Raw genomic sequence first — 23563 nt, forward strand, 5'->3', positions numbered from 1 at the left:
CTGAAATCAAGAGTCAAATGCTTAACCAACTGAGCCACCTGGGCACCCCATTTGTATGTCTTATGTAGAAAAAAAACTATTCAGATCCTTTGCCCATTTTTTAGTTGGGTTGTTCATCTTTTTATTATTGAAAATAAAAGTTTTTTATATCTTCTAGATACAAGTCCTTTATCAAATATGTGATTTTCAAATATTTTCTCCCATTCTGTGATTTGCTTCTTCATTTTCTTGATGGTTATCATTTGTATCACAGAAGTTTCTAATATTGATCAAGTCCACATCTATTTTTTGTTTCTTGTGCTTTGGTATCATATGTATGGTATCATATGTAAGAGTTGTATTTACTTTCTGAGCAAGCTATAAATATCTTGCCATAAGCATATACTAGCTGTGAACTATCCAAGAATATGTACTGCTAAATCGTTTCAGATTTTTTTTAAAAAATCACTTCATAGATATATTTGGGGAGAAAAGTTTCCAAGGTCCTCTTGGCTGGGCTTGGTATATGCTTTGGGAATGAATAACAATGTCCTGCTTTTGTGATCTAGATCTAGATCTAAATCTAGATATTCAGATTACAGAATGGAGAAGAGCTTTAAGTCATCTTATTTTACAGGTCAGGAAACTTAGGCCTAGGAAACTCACTAACCTGAGAATATTCAAGTTTTGTAAGCTAGGCAAAATGCAAAATGGAACCTTCTTAGTAATCTTTCCATTTCAGTAGCATTTCTCCAAGTGTTAGTTAGAAATGTTTTGGTTTTAAATGTTTTAGAGACAAAATTCCAAATCAATTCTGTTTAGTCATAAAATGTAACTTACTGGTTACCTTGATGAGGAAGTCCATTATTATAGCTGATTTCAGATGTGGATAGATTCAAAGGCCCTAATAATGTCATAGGATTCCCCACTAATCTGTAGCTCTCAGTTGATTGGGTTCATTTTCTTTAAAAAAAGGTTTTTGCCATATGGTGGGAAGAATACATTAGGATAGACTAATAATCATGCCCTACTTGCTTTGCAGTCCCCCAAAAGAGAAAATATTCCCTGATAATGTTAGTAGAAAAGTCCCAGGGAAAATACTGATGATGTAGCTTGACGACATTTCTATGCCTAAACAAATCAAAATCAGAGGATTATACTAACCCAAACAGATTTCAGTGACTTCCTACCTCTGTGACCAGGAGGACAGACTCATTTGGACCAGAGAGAAGAGATTCTCTATTGAAAATAGGGGTTTATTTTATCAGGGACAAAAAAGTTGTGCTGAGTTAACAGATCATCAGAGTTCCTGTGCTTCCCTAATGTTGAGATATGCTTGTAGGTACTGTATAAATTTGATTTTTTAAGAAAAATTGAAAGCTCCAAATAACAAAAACACAACTTTGATGATGAACTACTATGTTAACTTAAATTTCCAAGAGATTTACATGTTTTCTGATTTTATTGCCTTTGGAAGAAAACATGTTTTCACATAGAATTTGACTCATGACTTCGTGAAAGGGAAATAGGTATAAAACTCGTAGTCTAAAGAGCTGGAATGATATGTTTTGTTTCTATGCTCTTTGAGCAAGCAATTCTTTCCATATTAGATCTCCTGGAGGGAGAGTGTTCCACCAAGTACAAAGCATTTTTTTTTCAGTCTCCCTTCCCCCTTTTACTAATTGGACTGAGATTTGGCCACTTGCCTCTTTCAAATAAAAAGAAGGTGACCAAAATGACCGGAAAATGGCTAATCATGCCCACAATGGGAAAATTATTCCCTTGTGTATGTACTTCAGAGTGTAAAATGAAATCCCAAATTTAATCATAATTTTATCTGTCTTTAATGGCTATTCAACTATTCAACCTGGAATGTTCATTAGATAAGCAAGTAAGCATAGAGTCAGTATTTTTTTTTTTTTTGGGTTCCAATACAGTGTCAGTAAAGGCCATTATAGTCAACTTAAAATTGAACTCAAATCTGGGAGATTTTATATCTTGTTTTTAATTGGATTATCATGTTATATTCTTTAAGTTGTGACTAATTAATTAGATGTGAACAATTTTCTAGAGCTTTAGCTTCTATAAGTTCAATATTAGGAAATATGAACATCATTTGGGAATATACTTGTTACTGTTCATTTTGTTATTTTCATAACTGACTGTTAAATGACAGAATAAAAATCAAACATATTTCTGAAAAAGATAAAAGAACCCAGGATGCACATGGCCACCACTGGGTTAATTTTTAAAGTGCTATAGAAATGTAGCAGATAACTTAAAACATGCACAAGCTTGGTTATGTTTCTAAAAATTTTAATATGATATAATAATAATAGTAATAATGATAATACTTCACTTTACAGAGTGAAAGTTGTGCTCATTTTATTTTCACACTAGCCTTCTGGTTTAGGGGCTATTTTGCAAATGAGAAAACTATTCTTATGCAAGTGTAACTTGAAAGTCTTAGGCTGAATTGGGTTTTCAAATCAGCACTTGTACAACAACTGTACAACCACTGCCTCTACCTTTCACAATCGTCCCTCTATTCGACTAATTATTAAATCTCAGTTGGTTGCTACTTTATTTCATTTAATATCTCCCTCAAAAAGAGAAAACCATATCATTAGTCAGCAAGACAATATTTATTATATATAGTTTCTTAGTATGTGGAATTTAATAGTTTTAGTAAAATCCATAAGTCTCTTCAAAAATAAACTACACTCTGGAGGTTTCTGTTGACTTTTTAAAATTGGCCATTGCCACTAAGTGGCCCACCAATTTGGCTAAGGTTAGTAATGGAGAAAGAACCATGGAGGCGTATTGACTTATACGCCCAAGGATCCTGAGCAAATCGGCTGTCATTCCTGCTTTTGTAAACCAGGCAGCGCCAGGTATTAGGAACCCTAAAAGAGACCCTTACCAAATTAACCTTGGAGACTGGTGGAAATTGGGTAGTTCTCCTTCCCTATGCCCCTTGCAGAGTAAGAAATTCCCCTTACACCAAGGAGGGCTATGCCAGGCTTTAGGGGAACAATGTTACTTCTATGCCAATAGTGCAGGAATTGTACAGAATAGGCTAGCCGTGGTTCATGGCCACCACAAGAGAGGAGAAGAACGAGTAGCCAAAACCAAAATTGGTATACTTTTAACATTTGCCTCTTGTATCATTAATAAGATCATAGCATTTGTCAAAGAGCATGTAAATGTTATTCAGTTAATGGTCTTAAGAGCATGTAGCCTTAAACCAGAACAATGGTAACATAGCTGACCCAGGATTGGGTCAGTTACAAGACAGAGGGGGGAATATAAGGACCCAGGTCTGAAACTGACTCCATGACATAATAGAAGGGCACAAATTGCCCAAGGCAGGAGGGACCACCCTTGTAACACCCAATCAGGAAAGGCTAGCTAACACCCTTAACATTTCTAAGGGCAGGCCTAGAAGGCTAGTTACACCCTACATGAGGGTCCTGGGTCCTGGGCCCACTCTGTAATTGGTTAACACTCTAAAATTGTGATTGGGTCCCGCCAAAAGTAACAAATACTCTAGACAATGTGAATGGTTAAACCTACTGTCAATAATAGTATATAATAATGATTGGATCACTATACCTGTGTCACAGTTTCCTGTAACTCCCCCTTCCCAAACTCATAAAAGGCCCTACCCCACCTTTGTTCAGGGCTCTCAGCATGGATCCGCTATGCCAGTAAAGTCTGTGAGCCTGAGCTTAGGCCTGGCCAGCCTAAACTCGTAATAAAGCCCTTTACTTTTGCAAAAAAAATAAAAATAAAATAAGATAAAATAAAATAAAATTGGCCATTGGATGTGTGAAGTCATTCATAAAACTTTGATGAATTAAATGCAATAATCTTTCTTACTATTTTACTGACTACCTTGTTGAATGTATGCATTGTTGAATCTTCCTTAACATGTCCTGTAATTCCTGGTGCTGTAAATTTTAAATTCAAGAAAAAATGTATAATGTTTATTTATTTTTGAGAAGAAGAGAGACAGAGTGCAAACAGAGGAGGGGCAGAAAAAGAGAGAGACACAGAATGTGAAGCAGGCTCCAGGCTCTGAGCTGTCAGCACAGAACCCAATATGGAACTCAAACTCACAAACCATGAGTTCATGACCCAAGCCAAAGTTGGACACTTAACTGACTGAGCCACTCAGACCGCTTTAAATTTTTTTATTAGGTCATTTCTGTTAAGGGCAAGGAGATAAAAACCCAATGTATCCCAAGTTCATAAATTGTTGGCTTCCAGTCCTAGGAGCATTTAGTCTATTAAAATGTTGATGGCAATAAGTGTAGCTTGACTTTAACTAATCAGAACCCATTTCAAAAAGTCTGGCAATCAGGCTTATGAAGTGTTTGCTTTTCTAATTTTGATTCACTCCAATGGAGAAGAGAGAACTAGACTTGTTCCAAATGGTCTTTCTAAAGTAAGAAGCTCTAAAATGTTTCAGTATATGAAGAGGTGAAATCAAGATGTAATTTTTTAAATTTTTGGCTTAGATCTTTTTCTCTGCATTCTCATGTAGCAAAAGAAAAAAAAATCATGTAGCCAAATAGTCTACTTTCCACTGTCTTAGATTCAAACTCAAACTTCTTTGGGCAATTTAGCAGGAAGAGACCTAGAGAAAGGCTTTCTGAGCCAGAAAAAACAGCGTGAGAAATAGCAGGGTTTCAAGGATATTTTGGATTTGGGTTAGTTCGAACAAAACTTCCTCTATTCTAACCATTTTTTGCCTTTTACATAATTTGAACCCCTATCAAAGGCTTAAATTATCCTATCCTTCTCTCTCATTTTAGAAATGTGATACCTAGGAAGGTATGTAACTTGTTCAAGCTCACTGCACAACATATTGACTGAACACCTCCAACTAACTTCCTGTCTTAAATGTTGGTGAAATTGCCCCTCTTTAGAACCTTATGAATGAGCCTTGTGGACTGTATTTAAAAGTAATGAATTAAAACACTAAAATCAGCATATGATTACTTTCTCCAACTTGATAAATAGTTTTATTGAAGAATCTTCACTTAAATTCATCCCCACCATCCTACACAACTAGGTGAGAGTAGGTGCTCACTAAATAGGGTAAGATGACTAATTGAATGTCTACAAGTATTTCTTAATTTAAAATTACCTTACCAGAATGGCAAGTCTGAGTTGTGAAGCTGTTTACTAATGTAAGTCTTAAAATAAGTAAAATACCCCAACTTCACTAAGAAAAATAATTAAAAGAAGGAAATTGTGTGTAAAAAATAAACATGTTTGATAAATGAAACAGAAATGAAATGTGAAAATTGGATGCTTAGGCAAAATAACTGAATAAGCAAAATAGGAATGCATCCTGCACTTTTTAAACCTTAATTATCCCCAAATCAGCTCAATTCTCTATGTCTGTATAATGTAGAGCAAAGAACCTCAGATATACAGTTGCACATTCTGAGTACTTAGCCTGGGGTCAGCTGTAAGCATCTGTGTGCCCTTGGCCAACTCACTAAGATGTGAATGCTCTCGTTCATTCATTGAGATTAACATTGGCATGACTAATTAAAATTGTAGAGTAATAAACATAACAACAATAGCTAATGCTTATTGGGTGTTTATGATGAGATATATTCTTTATATCTATCATGTAATTTAACACTTAAAACAGTTCGACAAGATGAGTTTTGATAAAAATTGTAGGCAGCATTGATTAAGCCACTATTTGTATACCATTTTTTCTGTCGGGAAATAGGCTTAGTGAGTTTCATTGTTGTAAGAACTGGAATTTGAAGTTATGTCTCTCTGACTCCAGCACACATATTTTAAATAAGTATGCAATATAAAAAAGGGAGCTAAAGATTAAGTATTCATTTTCTAGTTAGGTAAACCAAGCATAAAAAAAACCTGAAATGTTTTTCTTAAAATCACATAACAATTTAGGAGCAGCTGGAAAGGAATATTCTATAGCTAATGTGATTGCCTTGCACTATGATAAATATATTCTAAAATTAGGAGGAATGACTGGCCAGTTGTGAAGCAGAAATTTACTACTTAACATTTGACAGGAAAATGTAATTTTTTATCATGTAAGGATTTGCAGTTAGTTTTATATTATGTCTGTAACATATTGCCACAAATTTAGTAGCTTACAACAACATACATTTATTACCTCACAGGTCCATAGATCAGGAGTCCTGTGGGCTTGGCTAGCTGCTCTATTTCAAATCTCTTCTGGAGGCGCTTGGAGAGAATCTACCTCCTGATTTCATTCAGGTTGTAGGACTGGGTCCCCATTTCTTTGCAGACCTGTAGGCCCCTTTCTATTCCTTGTACACGGGCCCCTGGCAGAACCATCAATGGCGTCATATCTCTTCTGCTTTCTTTTTTCTTTTTTTTTTCTGTTGCATCTCTGTAACTGATCATTCAATCTTCCTCTTCTGCATCAAAGGGCTCAAATGATTAGCTTAGCCTAGAGGGATAATGCATGGTAATCTAGGATAATCTTCCTAGTTTAAGTTCCATAACCTTAAAATGACAGATTCTGAGGAATAGGGCATAGGAATACTTGAGGGTTTATTATTTTGTCTACTACAGGATTCTTTTATCTATACCACTGGTTCTTGACTCTACCTATAAAATAGAATCACCTTAGAAACTTGCTTATCCTTAGGCCCCAATTAAGATGAACTGAATCCACATTTTTTATAGTAGAATCCATCCATAAGAATAATTTCCTTGAAGGCTTATGCAAAAGTCAGATTCCCAACTTTTTCTCCCAAAGATTCTGATTCACTGGGTCTATGGTGGGGCCTAGACATTCTGACATATTCAGGAAGTTCTAGTAGTGATTCTGATGCAAATGATCCATGAACCCACAACCGGAGGAATAAATGGTTAATGCAGCATCAGTGATTTGGTACCTGTTCATTCAATAGTCTTAAAAATTATGGAAGCCCCAAGTGAAATTATTTTTTTAAACACCATATATTTTGACTTCCTTATATCAGTAACAGATGTTTAGGAAAAATAATTTTTTTTTAATTTTCTTACTGCTTCATGTATTGAAAGTGTTAAGAACAGGACAGGATAGGGATAGGAAATTAAAACCTTTTACTGGCATTTGTTTCTTAAAGATTTGATTATAAGTAAAGACAGTAATTTTTAAGAATAATTCTAGCAGAAAGACTTAGGTTTTGCCAAAAAATACGCAGCGAAGAGAAAATTAAAGGTAACCAGAATTCTTGTACTTTGACATTTTTCTTCAGTGGCATAATCTATTCCACATAGAATAAAATAACAGAAAGAAGTTTCCATTTGTGATATGTGTGGAATACTGGGATTGGAGAAGAGTGCTTATTCCCTATTTTGACTCAGAAATGTGGCTTGTTGAATATGTAACAAGGGAAAGACACACACTAAATAGAAAATGCCTCACTTTGTTCACACAAAGGTTCAGAATGCTTCATGACAAATTAGATATATGTGGGAAATGACTCTCTTAGCCTACTTTATAGTGACTGGATAAATAAGTGGAAAAAAGAATATGGCACAGGGCCCGTAAAAATCCAAGGTATTTTGGAAATGGAAGATTGCAAGTTAAAAGCTGTGTTCTTTTTCTTAATCTTGAGTGAACATATACTTTTAGTATCAGAGTTAGGCAACTCAGCTGAAAATAAGAACTGTCATAAAGAAAAATAAATTAATGAAATGTGCATGTAGAAATAATAAAATTCGAAAAAATAAAAAGCAGCTTTGCAAGCACTACTATGCATTTAGAGAATTTAGGTTTTTATGATAACTTAGTATTGATTAAGTCACACTGATTTATAATTTTTTAAATGTAGAATAAAACATGATTTCACACTGATGTAAGCAAAAAAGATTGGTTAAAGTTTTTGCACTTGGAAATGTAGATCCATTAAAAAGTGTCATGTGGTACAAATCAATGGTAATTTTAGGAAATGCAACCAAAATGATATTATAGAAAGCCCTGAGTGACTAGAAAGCTATATTTCAAAAGTTCTTTGAAGTTTTACAACATTCTTCATTTCTTAATGTTCTTTTCTCTGATAAAATAAATCATTTTTATATTATGCTGGTGATTCCATAGGCAGGAAGAATGAAGACCTTTTTATTTCATGTGTAAAGTATTTTGTTTCTAGTAGAACCTAGTAGTAGAACCAAATCTTCCACTTTGTTTAATTTTGAGAAGTGAAAATAAAATAGTACCGATAGGATCTGTAAGGCTAGCAGTTAAAGAGAAAGCCAGTAACTACTACTAGGATCATTATGATCACAAATTCACTTAAGAGTTTACATTAGAGCTTTCTTAGTTTTAAATAAGTTCTTTTCCTACTAAACAAACCTAAAGGTACCTGGAAAACCCCACTGGCAGATTTAATCACTTGCCTGGACTCTTAACTTACATACTTCATTTCTCCTTAGAATTGAATGGGAACTACTATATCTCACAAGGCAACATGCAACTCAGTTGCTAGTAAATAATTTAACAAGATCTGAAAGAGATTTACAATAATTTGTTTAAAAGGTTTGGCCAATTAATATCACATGTATTTTAGCAAAGACAGATTTGGAATAAGCTAAATATAGAAGAGAGAACCACTCGCGGAATGAACATAGTATAGGTAGCATGCAAAGAACCACTAAGCTAAACTGAAGAATACAATGAACATGCTTTTAATGGCAATCATGCCATTACATCTACCAATGTGAGACTCAGGTCTAAACTGACCTTCAGATGTATCTGTGGTGGTGCTTGCTACCCGAAGGCCAGGCATGATCCTTCCATTCTTGATCTAGAGAATTTTTGGTGAAAGTGGTGATTCCTCCACAACTGCCTCTCACCACGTGTGTCTGCTGGCAGGAAAGTTGGATAGGTGTTTTGTCAGGTAGATGACTCCAATGAATCGGCTCACCGTACAAAATGGGCATTGTTAGATTTCATGGAGAGTACAGGAGTCACCAGGTGTTTGAAAAACTGCCACTCAACTTTGCTGTTGCATCCTTGATAAAACCAGAGGCTACAGACTGGCCCCTGCATTAGGAGTGCTACACACTTACACAGTGCAAAATACAACCTTGTTACTAGTAACACATGTCCCAGATTTCTAAGGAATAGGATGAAGAAGGAAATTATAAAAAGTGGAATTATTTGCATCGGTAAATATTTCGTGAATTGAATAAAGTCTTCTTTAATTATCGGTGCCAGAATTATCTAGTGAACACTAAAATGTGATATATCCAGATACTTTTTGGAACTCTGATTTTGAAGCCTATTAGATAAGCAGCAAAAATAACTTCTTGTTTTGGGTAAAAGTTTTTTCAAATATATTGGGTTTGGCAAAACTCCAGACATGTTTTTGAAGCACTTTTTCCTTCCATTTTTGAGCCTATGTACATTTTTATAGTTCATTTAATCCTGACTCATGTATAAATCATCAAAGCATTGTTTCATAAAAAACATATCTTATTTCCAAATAAAATAATATTTCTTTACATTCTTATTTGTATATCTCCGTATTATATATATTTACTACAAAAAAATGTAAACTACCAATGTTTTAAATTTGACTTAACCTTTATAAAGGTTTACAAAGCAGTAAATTACTGTATATTCCATATCAAAATAACCACTAAAGTTTTGGGACATTATTTTATAAGACAGCAAAAATGCTGATAGAGCATTTTTTTCTAATTTTCATCATCAGTATAGGTTCCATCAGTGAAAGAGCAGCTAATAGTTATGATTAGTTTTCTTGATTGCAAGTTTAAAATCCTAAGGTAGTTTATTGGCTTATTGTTTTCATTCATTTACAGGAAATACAAATTAAACAAAGATATACTGACCAATCAAATATAGTTTCTGGCTTTGAAAAAAAGCATACCAGCAAGGGAAATGGATGTATATAACTAAGTCTAATAACACATTCCAAGAAGTTACTACATAAAGAAAAATTCAAAGGAAAATAAACTGTGATTTAACTTAAAAGTTTAGTATCTTAACCATCCTAGATGAATGGAAATTAATGTTAAGTTTCTCCATATAATGGAAAACAACAAATATTTGTGACAAAACTCAATATATTGTAAACAAGAGATTTAAAAAAATTAGAATAGCTTAATACAAACATAATTTTAATAGTGGTGTTTTCTCTGAAAACTTTTATTTCTCAAGGAAATTATGCAGACTCATTAAAATAGTATTAAATTATTACAACAATCAATATTTCAGGTCATGACCCCTGAATTTAAGAAATTCTTCAAGATAACATCAAATATGATCCAAGGGAAAATGTGATTTGAGTCTGGAGACAATTGTGTATGTAAGTATTGGAAAATTAGATTTTCTCATGGTAAAATGTAATAAAATCTAAAATATCAACTCATTAGTTACTGTATTGAAAATCTTGTGTTCATTGTTTTCCTTCTGTTACAACATATTTTTTTATATCTAAAATTAATATAATGCCTCCTGATTTTTTGGTTATTTTTTTCAGAAGATCAACTAATAATAAAAACCCAGTACATCTGATAAAAGAGAAACATTATTTGGAAGATTACTACACATAAAAAGAAAAGCTGAGTCTAGGTAAGTTATTGATCAGGGCAAGCAATGACATAGATTCGATGTGCTAGAAATTGGTGTGCTTTTGTTGCATGTGATAATAAAAATAATAATTTAATATGTCGAAAAAGTTTTTATAATTCTTATTCTAAAATTGGACCTATGGGAAAAATCATGACAAGGTTCTTAACAAAATTAAATATTAGTTATTAGCTTTCTGGCAAATATCTATTGATTGGATTTTTTAAATCTCCCTTGAAAAACACATCTGACACATTCACTTAAATATATATTGTATTATGACTGTATCATTATAATTTTTATCTAATAAAAGTACTGTCAAAGTAGGTTGCTCGTGGACCTTACAGTGAGTAAGCAATCTCAGCAATGTTCTCTAAGAATTAAGAAATTAGGGGGTGTTGATTTAGAAGTCCTTTTCATTACCTCAGGATTGTATCCACCATTAGAAAAATTTTACAAAAATGCTTTATGTAGTATTGTCCATTTACTATAATCTTATTTTAATAACAAAATATTTAGATAATCTTTTATTTCCTAATTAAAGAAACAATAATTTCTATTAAATTATAAGGCCATTTATAACATATGGTTGTTGATTCTCAAGGAATTGGTCTGAGGACAATTTTTCCCCTTAAAGTATTGAAAAGTCAGAAAATTAAAAATGAGGTTAATATATAGGAAATAAAAATGAGCTTTATAGTAAAAATATGCTATCAAACTTTGTGCTTTTATGTTCTTGTGAAACTCCTTGTTTTGATACTTTAATTATTTTATTCCAATTTTGGTAAAGGCAAAGAAAGCAGATGTTTTCTAATTACTTAAATTACTTATTATATAGTTTTAAACAATTACCACTGAGTACCATCTAAATTTATTTTATAAATATTGATTAATTATATTTCTTTCATTTTTATTTGCAGTTTGATTTATATTGTATAGCATATTTCATTTGGCTTCAAATATGGAGAAAAAGTATATCCTGTATTTTCTGTTTATCTTGCCTTTTTTAATGGTAAGCATAAATTCCTCTAATATATCTCCCTATTCATGCTTATTTGTTTTGAGTTCCAGTAAACCTATAATTAATAAAGGTTAATAACAACAAAGTGACATGCAGTTATTTGATGTATAAGTTAAGTACATTTTTAATCAACTGAGCAATACTTTATTTCCTTTCACTGTATACTTTCAGGCTTTAATTTGCTAGGAGGCACTATAGGATGGTGAGGCATTAGGGTGGGCATGGGATGTTAAAGTGAGGAAGGTCCATGATAAAATGTAAAAGGTACCAGAGGAAGGTAATTATCAGAGTTTGAAAGAAAAATGAAATAGTTCTCTAGAACCAGCATTCATATTATATAAAATACTTTCAACTAGACCTGTTGAGTCTGTGTTAGATTTGCTTAAAAGTAGAATCCAACCTGTTGTTTTTTCTCCTATTCTGCCAACTGATTGATTTATATTAATTGAAACCATGCACTGTTTTATCTATTTTTTTATTTTTTAATGTTTTATTTTATTTTTGAGAGACTGACAGAGACACAGAGCATGAGTGGGAGAGGGGCAGAGTGAGAGGGGGAACATAGAATATGAAGCAGGCTCCAGGCTCTGAACTGGATGCAGGGCTCAAACCCATGAACCAGGAGATCATGACCTGAGCTGAAGTCAGACTCTTAACTGACTGAGCCAGCCAAGCACCCCAACCATGCACTGTTTTAAATTAATTTCCTTATCCATTCATTGAAATGAGTATTAAGTGCCTGTTTTCTGATGGGCATTGATGATAAATTTGGGGCAGTGGTACATGTGAGTGGTCACACTCATGCGTGCTGCTGCATGTGGCTGTGGGCAAACTGGGGCTGGAAGTGGAGGGTAGACTAAGGATGACTCCAAACTTGTTGCCCTACTGGAGGGGCCATATTTATACATACAATTTCATTTTTACTTACAGAAATATTTTGTTCACGTTTTTCTTTCTCCCACATTAAAACAGTGACTCTTAATCTCATTACATATATTAGAAACTGACAGATGTAATCTCATTTAATTCTGAGCCAGCAAATAAATTTCCTGTGGTGTTTTCAAGAAAACCCCATAAAAGGACTTAAACAAAAAAACTCAAGAAAAATATAGAAAACCTGAACGGCATAAAAACAAGGCTACAGTCCTGTCAGCATTTGTATTTGAAAACATTCTCCAGTCTAGGAGCGGTCCAAATCCTGCACTCCTTAGATGTTATCTTAGGTAAACAGACTAGAATTCAAGAAGCAGGACTCCTGTTTCTCCAGCTCGCTCCCTCCACTGAGCATACCAATGAGCTGCACAGGCCAACTCTGGTTGCCTGCAGGTAATTCTGTATCAGATTACCAACCTGATTACTGTAATTTAAGGAATTGTGACCATTTTTCTTGAATTCATTCAGACAGTGCAAAGCTGTGCTTTTAAGAATAAAAATGATATTGATTTTATGCAATTCTATAAACATCCTGAGAACAGAAGAAAAATACTAATTTTCTTAATACTGTAATTTACATTTATTGTTTGTGTAGCACAAATGTTGCACAAATCTTTATAGGGAATTAAAACTAATCAAAGAACAAGAGAGTAAATGTTAAATGGTGTTTAGGTGGTAGGGAGCCTTGAGTGGTACCACCACATACTGAGGAATATTACTATTTAGACTTTAGTAAATATGAATTCGTGGTAGAGAATAGAGAATCAAGCATAAGGGGATGAAATGAAGTAGAAAATTAATGGTTATGAAAGATAATTAAAAGAAATAATGCAAAAGTGAAGGAGAAATAAGGTTGAGACAGGTTATACAGGCTTCATATTGCAAAACAGGAACAAAAATCATGCAGATATTAAAACAGAAGTGAAGCTTAAAATACTACTACTAAGTTGGAAGATCTTAAATATAATACCTTGTCCAAAACATTTACTGATGAGCATACAGTAAAAGTTCTATTTACCAATGACATAAATGACTTCTCAATATTTTGATTATCAAAATCTGATGACAAAAATGGCAACAATTTTAAATATTTACCATTTGTCAGACACATCCCATTATCTTTTTATTTAATTTATTTTGAGGAAAAGAGAGTGCAAGTGTCAGAGAAGGGCAGAGAGAGAGAGGGAAAGAATCCCATGCAGGCTCCATGTTGTCAGCACAGAGCCCATAGTGGGGCTCAAGCTCAGGGACCCAAAGATCTTGATCTGAGCCCAAACTGAGAGTTGGGCATGTAAGTGACTGAGCCACTTCGGTGCCCCATTTCCTTCTGTTATCTTGATACTATTTTTTCCCATTTAAAGTATTTTTTTTTTATCCCATTTTACAACAAGAAAGCAGAGGCTTAGGGAACTTCAATATCTTGCCTATCTTCACAGAGCAGGTGAAAAAGTGGAGGTAGATTTTCAGTACAGCTCTTTCTGTATTCCAGAGCTCACGTCCTTGAGCCAGGTCCTATAGGCTTCTGAGAGCCTACTCTAGACTATACTTCCCAGAACTGCCATTTACAGCTACTTGAGGTCACTTGAAATTAAACATGGTGGAGATATTTAAACCGTGAAAATTGGCAAACACTTCAAATCAGGGATTTCCCCCCCAGAAACTGTTGACCATGTAGCAGTTACTCTTTTTTCCACTCTGACAGAATGCCTCTGACAGACATTCTCACAATTCTGATTTTTTTTAAATCCCTTAGATTCTTGACATAGCAGAATCAGAAGAGAACATTGAGGACTTAACTGAGTTGGGTTTCTATACTAGAAATAAAATCATGACAGCTCAGTATGAATGTTACCAAAAAATTATGCAAGACCCTGTTCAACAAACAGAAGGTAAACATGACTATTTAATTTTAAATGCCTTTGGTATCCTTTTAAAAGAAAACCACTCCATTATATCATTTATGGGTTTCTTAGTCCGCTGTTAAAAATGGGTTAGTTGTTAGCTTTTCTAATATGTGTGCATTCTTACAAAAAAATTTATGAAATAATTTATCTTACGCATTAAAAAAATTCTAATTAAAACTGCGAAACAGGAATATTTTTAGTAACTTTTTTTATGGTACAAAGATATTTAAAGTATCAAATGAGTGTCCTGAATTAAATCAATGACTATTGATCTTCAGCTTATGTAATTCGCATTTCTCTTTCACAAGCTGCTTGATAGGAGTTTGCATAATAAATTATATATTTTTTGTGTAACATGTGGTTTGTATAATACATTTGGTCTAAATGCTTTGGTTTCTATTTAGATATTCTTTAGATATTTTTGTAACATTATTGAGGGTCTGCTAAGTTCCAGATATTTGCCTGGATTCTAAAGATACAAAGATGAGTAGCACAAACAGAGTTGCTAGATTTAGCAAAAACAAAATAAAAAATCAAACCAAAAACAGGCCCTGTATTTTTATCTGGCATGGGTCTATCCTCAAAATGTAAAATGTAAAACTCACAATGAAACACACCAAAATGTAAAGACTTTAGATATTTCTAAATTATCAGTGGGTACAAAGATCTTTACATTTTTGGGAACATATTTGATGGCATAATATATAAATTCTGATATAAATAAAATGTTGAAAGTAGGTTATTATTAATGTTGATAACTGACAAAGTGAACTTGCTTGTGAGAAAGAGAAAAAAGTGATTTTTCCACATTTGTCAACTTTTAAAATCATAATGAATAATTCTTAATGAGGATCTACTGAAAAATATAATTTGATCATCTTTGGAGAAGTATTTAGATATATATCCAGACATTTTTATTATGAGATAGTTTTACTCAGTTAAAAAGATTTTGGATATATACCAGATACTGACAAACTATCTGATATTATGTTATTAGGGGTTAAATTATCAAGGATACAAATTGCATACAAGTCCTGTTTTTATTTATCTGGCTTGTCACTTTATTCCATTAAAATCCAAGTGTTGTAAGTTTCAAATTATTGAATGAACCCCTTCCAAATCAGGGAGATATATGTAAAAGTAGTTTCAAATCTAATTTTTGAACAATAAGAATGTCTTTATGAGGGTTTCATAATAAAATAATTTTGTGATAAAATAATTTTAGAATCACTATGTAATAAATCCTCCTCTTGGATCTTCATAACACACTTCATAATTTTAAATATTCTAGAAAGTCTTGTAATAAAGAACTGTCTTCATTTTAACCCTGTGCTTCCCAAATCTTTTGACCACAGAGACTCTTCTCATGGAACACCCTATCTCACTCAAATGCCATACAATGCAGTGTGAACAATTCTGCACCTTGTAATCTATCATACTGCCAGTGTTATCACTAATTAAATGGAATATTTTGGACCAGTCATAGGATCTGCTCAAGATGCTATCAGGGAATTCCTCTCTGATAGGCCACAAAATGCATTTTATTTAGTAATATATGAATGCAAACTATTTAAATAAGTGTTTGAAAATCACAGGAGAAAAAACTGACATGATCTAAGTTAATTTTTTAAATTAAATTACTTATATTTACAAGGCCAATAGAATTTTCTTTTCTACTTCTATGAAGGTTAGATTGAGTCTGAGATTGTGGCACAAATCTGTTTAAAAAAATAATAAACATAACATGCAACATTCAGACTTCTATGAGTGCTTGCCCAACAAGGTGAAAAATTATTTTCTTTGATTATACAGTATTAAAACATTGGAACATTGGTCATTTTATTTCTCCATCTCTTTAGAAAAGCTTATATTTGTTCACGTAAGAGGTTCTTTCTTTTCAATTTGCTAAAAGGAAAAGACAAGATTGTTTACATTCTACTCCATTTGAAAAGCAAAGGAAGCAAGTGCCACAATTTGCTTAGAGAGGCCTGAATATCTGTTAGGGTCAATATTGTGAAATAGGCAGTGTTGGAGTGTTGATTTGTTTGTTTCAGAAAATACTAAAATCTTGCCGTAAGAACACAGTTTCTAAGGTAAAACATTTTCTAAATTCTCATACTTTTAAAAAGTTTTAAGTATAGGGACACTAAGTAACTCCCACCTTTGTGGTTAAGGACAACCATATGGTTATGGACATCAAAAACCACTTGATTTATTGAATAAGTAGCCACCACTAGAATTGGCATTAAAGCTAAACTTTTCAGTGTACTTGTATAGATATGTAATTTGCAGTAATTCCAATAATAACTTGATGAAAAATTTACCAGCTGTGGATTTTATATGGTCTTCATTTGCAGTTGGTAGTCTATACTTCTTGTCAGTATTAACCTACCAGTAAGACATGTTTTCATCAGGGATTAGGAATCACTGATTTTTATTCTTCTCTTAAGGAATTTACTGTAACAGAACCTGGGATGGGTGGCTATGCTGGAATGATGTTGCCGCAGGCACCGAGTCAATGCAGCACTGCCCTGATTACTTTCAGGACTTTGATCCGTCAGGTAGAACTATAAATTTATATACACATCCACTTGACATTAAATAAACTCTAAATCAACCAGATTACTGCTTTCTTCTTTTCTTTTTAATTTTAAAGAAAAAGTTACAAAGATCTGTGACCAAGATGGAAACTGGTTTAGACATCCAGAGAGCAACAGGACATGGACAAATTATACCCAGTGTAATCTTAACACACACGAGAAAGTGAAGGTACGGAATAATTATGAACTGAAATGTAACTTACATGATCTCCTTATAAAGTTAGTTGCCAATATGGTATTGGAGAAAATTTAGCTAGTGTTCTATTGTATTGCAAAGCCTTTTTATAATATACTTTGAGGAAAACAATGGAGAAAAATCTTTGTGGAAATAATTATTCATCCTGTCATTACACTGAGGAAGCAATCCTGCTAGGTTACAGTGTATTTACAAGTCAATGCGTTGGTATTGGAGTTTCAAATTTCTCAAAGAAAACATATTTTAAAAGTGGAAGAAAAGGGAACATTTTCTTGGTATTGGAATTTCTAGAACTAAGTTCAGGAATTGTGCTCAAGTAAACAAGGTAAATCCAGCAGAGTGTACACAGCTCTGTCCCTCAACAGAAGGCTGTCCTTCTGAATGGCTGCTAGGTTACTGTCACTCATATTCCCACTTTTAGCACCATACATTAAAGTCAAAGTTAGTCACAGTTTGTCACAACAATTAAGTTTTGATAGAAAGTGCCTGAATATATTTGCACAGGTGTGAATATAGAAGCAATTTGTCAGTAATTGAAAATGTGTCCTGATATCTGATTTCCTGTTCGTAGTCTTACTGGCCATATGACTTCGTGCAAGTTATAATCTCTCTCTGGCTCAGTTTCCATGTATATAAAATGAAGATAACATTAAATCTACCCTCAAGGTTTTCATAAGGATTGACTTAATACAAGGAAAACTCTTAGAAAACTAACGAACCTATAGTAAGCATTTGATAACTGTCAGCTATCACTATAATTATAAATCATGTATTCTTTGATTATTCAGAGAAGGGTTTAAAGACAATTATAAAAATATATAATAAAATGGTAAATTACAAATAGATAGAATACAGAGAAATAAAAAAATCAAAGAAGTAGAGTCAAGCCATGTGAAAAACCACATTTGTATAGATTAGAGGCTCCAATAATTGCTATATTGAGATTAATTTTGAAGCTTCAAATTTGTTAAAGGAAAAAGCAAAACCCAGTAGGAAAGAAAGATTTATCTAAAATAAAAAATAAGGTGGCTTTATAGCTTAGCTGGTTAAAGCACCTGTCTCGTAAAATAAACAAAAATAATTAAATAGCATGTGACTTAACATGCACAAAGTGATAGAGTAAAAACTTTCAATGTCCTTCAAAACATAAAATGCTAGTTTCATGTATTACACAACCTAAGTCAATAAAATTATCCCTTCCTACGTTTAATATATGATTTCTAATTTTCTGCATCAAGAGGGCATACAATTTAAATGTTAAGTTCACTTGATAAATTTACACAGATACTCTATTCCAGGTGTATTTAAGTATCTATTGGTTTGCAAGCTAAATGGTAATGCAAGTAGAACACATGTTTTTAAAAATATAGTCTATTGATTTGAGCTTATACACATGTGGGATTAAAGTATTAATAGGAATCTTAATTGTTTTTTTTTATTCATACCAATTATAGACCGCATTGAATTTGTTTTACCTGACTATTATTGGACATGGACTATCTATTGCATCACTGCTTATCTCGCTTGGCATATTCTTTTATTTCAAGTAAGTACATATAAAATATTTTTAAATTTATCAATTGCCTTTGGTAAATGCAGTACCATGTGCATGTACATGTCATGCCCTAATAAAATACAGGAATAGATGATTTACAATGTTTAAAATAAATTGGACATTTAGAATAATTTGAAATGTATTGATCTTACCTTACCTTTGTAAAATATATAGAACAGAGATTGATGAAATTCCTGAAGCCCAAGTATGAAGTCATGTGGTAAGAAGAGAGCCAAAATCAATATGTAAATGTATCTATATTTGTTTTGGAAACTGTCAAATATTATAGACCTTCTTAACTGAATTTCCAACTTCTAGGTCAATGCTAGTGTCAATGATAGAAACTGGTATTTTGTGTAGATAATGGCAATGGGATTTAATACATATTATCTAATAATAATAATCTAAATATACTATGGTTAGGTTATTTTTCCTTGTTCTGGGGGGGTCATCATTAATATAGGTAGATGGTATTTTGAATTTTACTTGAAATTTACTTTCTTTTTTGGGAAGGAGAGTCAACTCTCATTTCTTGATTTAACCAAACAACAAATGATTTTTTCAATTGACAGGAAAGAAATATAAAGATTTTCATGCAGTATTTTATGCATTAGCATGATGTTCATCACTTGATCACCACCCATAATTATAGAATACAGTATGAAGAGTGGATAGCTGTATTTCACTGTAGCTTCATCACCATTGTCATTATCTTTCTCTTCTTCCTCCCCCTTCTTCCTCTCCTCCTTCTCCTCCTCCTTCTCCTCCTCCTTCAACAATTGTAATGGAGCATTAGTAACTTCAGAAGAAGCTAGAGTAGTAGCACACCACAATCTTCCATATCTGGAAATTATCAAGCACCTGGATATACCAGAGTACTAGCTTTTGGCCCACAGTACATCAGATATTCAGAGTGCATCGAACACTATACAAACCAACCAAAAACCATTGTCTCTCATGGGTTCAAAATCACAGGATCTAGAGATTGTATCAGAACTGTACAGCTGTTTTTGGAAACTACGCCTTCTTAAAAATCTTCAAGATTAGTTACTTTGAGGTCTACATAGAAACTTTTTAATGGCACTTTTGATTTATGACATCATCTAGGCATGATTAGAAACTGACTTTAAAAAACTCCACTCTGAATAAAGCTGAGCATTAATTAAGTCAGTTGAAAGGAATTTTTATCCTAAAATATGAAAAATACTTCCTAAAGTATTAAATTTACTACACTATATTTTGCAACAAGTTACCAAAAGGTTCATGTGAAAACCAACTTCCAGTTCTCAGTCAATGCTTTTACAATTAGTTATGTCGTATTAGATGCTTACAGATAGCTTATTAAAACTTCATGTCTTTACTCTTAAATATACTCTTAGCTTACACAAGAGTTTTTAAACAAATACTATCTTTGGAGTAGGAAAAACTGTATAATGATTATATAATAGATTAAAAATATCTCTTATAAAAATAGAAAATAAACCATTTTCCAAAGTGACAATTTCTAAATAAAGTCTTCTGGTCCATAGTAATATAATTGACAATTAAATGTTGCTAATGACAATTGAATGCTAATTGACAATTGAATGTTGCTAATTGACAATTGAATGCTAACAAACTTATTGGTAAAATATGGTAATAAATCCAGGTTAATATTTAGTAAATTTAAAATGCAAAATAAAATTAAGAATTCAAATTCCATTTAGTATAATAAAATGACTAAATAGTTTCACAAAAATATAGTTCATATCCTACTAATTCGAAAGACAAATACTTACAATTTAAAAATACTACATTTGAGGGGCACCTGAATGGCTCAGCCAGTTAAGCATCCGACTTCGGCTCAGGTCATGATCTCAGTTTGTGGGTTTGAGCCTCACATCAGTCTCTGTGCTGACAGCTCAGAGCCTGAAGCCTGCTTCAGATTCTGTGTCTTCCTCTCTCCTCTCTCCTGCTTGTTCTCTGTCTCTCTCTCTCAAAAATAAATAAACATTTAAAAAATGTTTTTAAGTTAAAAAAAAATTCTACATTTGAAATTCTTACTCTCTTGGCTCTTGGAACTAAATGATTCAACTTATTGCCATTAAGTTTATGCAGTACTCCTAGAACTCAGATTTTTAGTTCATAAAAATTACATCTCTACGACACCATAACATACCAACTCATAGAAAAGATTAATTTAAATATAACTAGGGGCACCTGGGTGGCTCAGCTGGTTAAGCCTCCAATGCCTGGTTTCAACTCAGGTCATGATCTCAGGGTTTCTTGAGTTCAAGCCCCGCATCCGGCTCTGTGCTGACTGACCTCTAGGAGTCTGGGATTTTCTCTCTCCATCTCTCTCTGCCCCTCCCCCATTCATGCTGTGTCTGTCTCTCTCAAAAATAAATAAATAAGCTTCTAAAAATGTTAAAAACAAAAACAAACAAACAAAAAAAGTTGGCCACTTAACTGACCAACCCACGAAAGTGCTCCAAAACATTACCCCTATCTAATATTAATCCAAAGTGAAAAAACAAAAACAAAACAAAACAAAACAAGCAATCAAACAAAAAACAAACTGTTGGAGGTACAAAGAGCCATGGGAAGACAGAGGAAGGAAAGACTCATTGTGACTCATAGAATCAGAAGATTCCTGAGGCAATAAATCACACTGAAACCAGTGTTAAATGATGGGTAAAATTTTCACAGGTAGAAATTTGTAAACAACAACCAATGAAGAGATTAGACAGTTTTAAGTAGTTAATTAAGTTATCCAGACTTCCTTTCAATTTGTGTTCTTTCTACTTGGCTTAGTAAATTTGACTTTAATTATCTTTTAAAAATGGAGAGTTTAAACGAAATGAAGTAAAACTACAAATCGATTTTTCTTATTATACATTTTTAGGCTTTAGATAAAACATGAAAGTCCTCTTCAAGTAAGACTAGGTGTAGCATTCTAAATACTTTTTGAGATATCTAGACATCCCTTCTTACATAAGAGTGCTTAAGAGTATGTTCTCTAAGCAGGCACCTTTGGTCTCAGAACCCACCTTTGTCACTCGCTATGTAGCAAGTTCTTTCATTTCTGTAATCCTCAATTTCATATCTTTAAAATGCAAACTCTATAGGTATCTATATCATAGGTTTAGTATAAGGACTGAGATAGTATATATTCAGTGTTAGGTGGAGTGTCTAATTTGGAAACACTATTATTGGCATAGTTATCACTCTTTCTTACTAGTCCATAAAAGATTTTTATATAATTTTTTAGCCCTGATAGGTATATTTTAACAATATGGGCACTTTAAAAACAAAATTAAAGAACATAATTTTTAGTTTTTAATGTATGGCATTTATAAAGAAATTGTTATGTGCATGTAGAAAAATAAGTAAACAATGAATGGGAATTTTATAAATAAAATAGTATAATCCTATCAGGATAACCATATGTATATATGGTTAAGTAAATTAGTCAAAAATAAGTAAACTCCTTATTCCCACAAGATACCATCTAGCTTACTCTGTACTTGAAACTTGTACACTATCTACTGAAACTATCTATCTACAACTATCCACTGAACAACAAGTATTGGAAAAAACATCATGAAGTTAGTTCCATGAGAGCACAAATCAGCTCGGCATTTTTTTAAAAACCCATTCCAGGGTTTAGCACAAAACCTTGCTAATAGTAGGCACTTACTACATTTTTGAGAAATGAAAGGCATAAACTGACTTGGAAGCTTATTCTTAAGACTGACTTTCCCATGACATATCTATGACCTTCAACAAGTCCCTTGAGTTTGTCTGGTCTTCGTTGTCTCCATCAACAAAGAAATTAAAATTCCTTAAAATTCTAATCAGTAGAAGAATCTGTGTAAAACAGTATAGGATTCTCTGTGACTAGGTTGAAGGAAGGTCAAAACCACCTCGGGAAATGCTGATTTGAATGGTTAAACATGTTCAAATAGTCAGGAGCACTAGGAAGTTTAGCTTTCTTCCCACCAACCTGGAAACATCCTGTAGGAGTTGATGTTTCATATAAAACCATTGTGTATTGAAAAATCTACCAATATTTCTTTTCTGCTTCTTAACCCAGTTCCTCCTGCTACAGTCATTTCTGCTTGGTCTTTGGCAGAGGTAACATTGTTTTTCTGTTTGTTAATTCAGAGGTACTGACCCATCCTAATAAAAACCAAGAAACAAACAAAAAGTTGATTTAGGGTGCTGTTTGCTATTTTTTATTTAGAGAGAAAAAGGAAAAAGCCTACCACTCATACATGCTTTAAATTAGAAACAGAGAACACAAAACACTATTTAGCAGATATACTTTAGTTTTATATTAGAGCCAATTAAAGGTAAGAGTGAGAGTGGGAGATAAAAAGAAAGGGAACTGAAAGGGAGGGGAAGAGAGAGACAGAGCTTTGGGATTTGCCAAGCCCTGAGAGGCAATGACTCTGACTCATAATGATCCTTGAAAAAACAAAGCACAACCCTTTAGATTAAATAAATGAATAAATAAACTTAACCGGGTTTAGTTATAAATTATATTTTAATTAATTTAAAATTTGAGAGCATAGCAAATCTTGCCCTTACCCAGATAAAGAGCTCTATTTTCTTGCACATAAAAGAGCACATATGACACTGACTTGTATGGGGAAAAAAGTGGTTGGTTTTTTTTTCTTTGACATCTTAATTTTTGCTGACATTTCAGACACTGATTCCAAATAATTTCAAAGCCAAGTTGCACATTTGTACTCTATAGACAATGATGTGATTTCTAGGTAGTT

At 33.0% G+C, this 23563-nt stretch overlaps 1 protein-coding gene across 1 annotated transcript in view; it reads left to right on the forward strand.

The window, feature by feature from the left end:
* Positions 1 to 23563, forward strand: part of CALCRL (calcitonin receptor like receptor) — a 97999-nt gene that overhangs the window by 48495 nt on the left and 25941 nt on the right. Inside the window, exons 3-9 of the mRNA XM_029934277.1 lie at positions 10235 to 10325; positions 10500 to 10591; positions 11509 to 11600; positions 14296 to 14431; positions 16897 to 17007; positions 17103 to 17215; positions 18697 to 18788. Coding sequence (XP_029790137.1) covers positions 11550 to 11600; positions 14296 to 14431; positions 16897 to 17007; positions 17103 to 17215; positions 18697 to 18788 — 503 coding nt within the window. The 5' untranslated portion in view covers positions 10235 to 10325; positions 10500 to 10591; positions 11509 to 11549. The remainder of the gene's footprint in view (positions 1 to 10234; positions 10326 to 10499; positions 10592 to 11508; positions 11601 to 14295; positions 14432 to 16896; positions 17008 to 17102; positions 17216 to 18696; positions 18789 to 23563) is intronic.

This window comes from Suricata suricatta, chromosome 3, assembly GCF_006229205.1.
Source record: "Suricata suricatta isolate VVHF042 chromosome 3, meerkat_22Aug2017_6uvM2_HiC, whole genome shotgun sequence".
NCBI lineage: Eukaryota > Metazoa > Chordata > Mammalia > Carnivora > Herpestidae > Suricata > Suricata suricatta.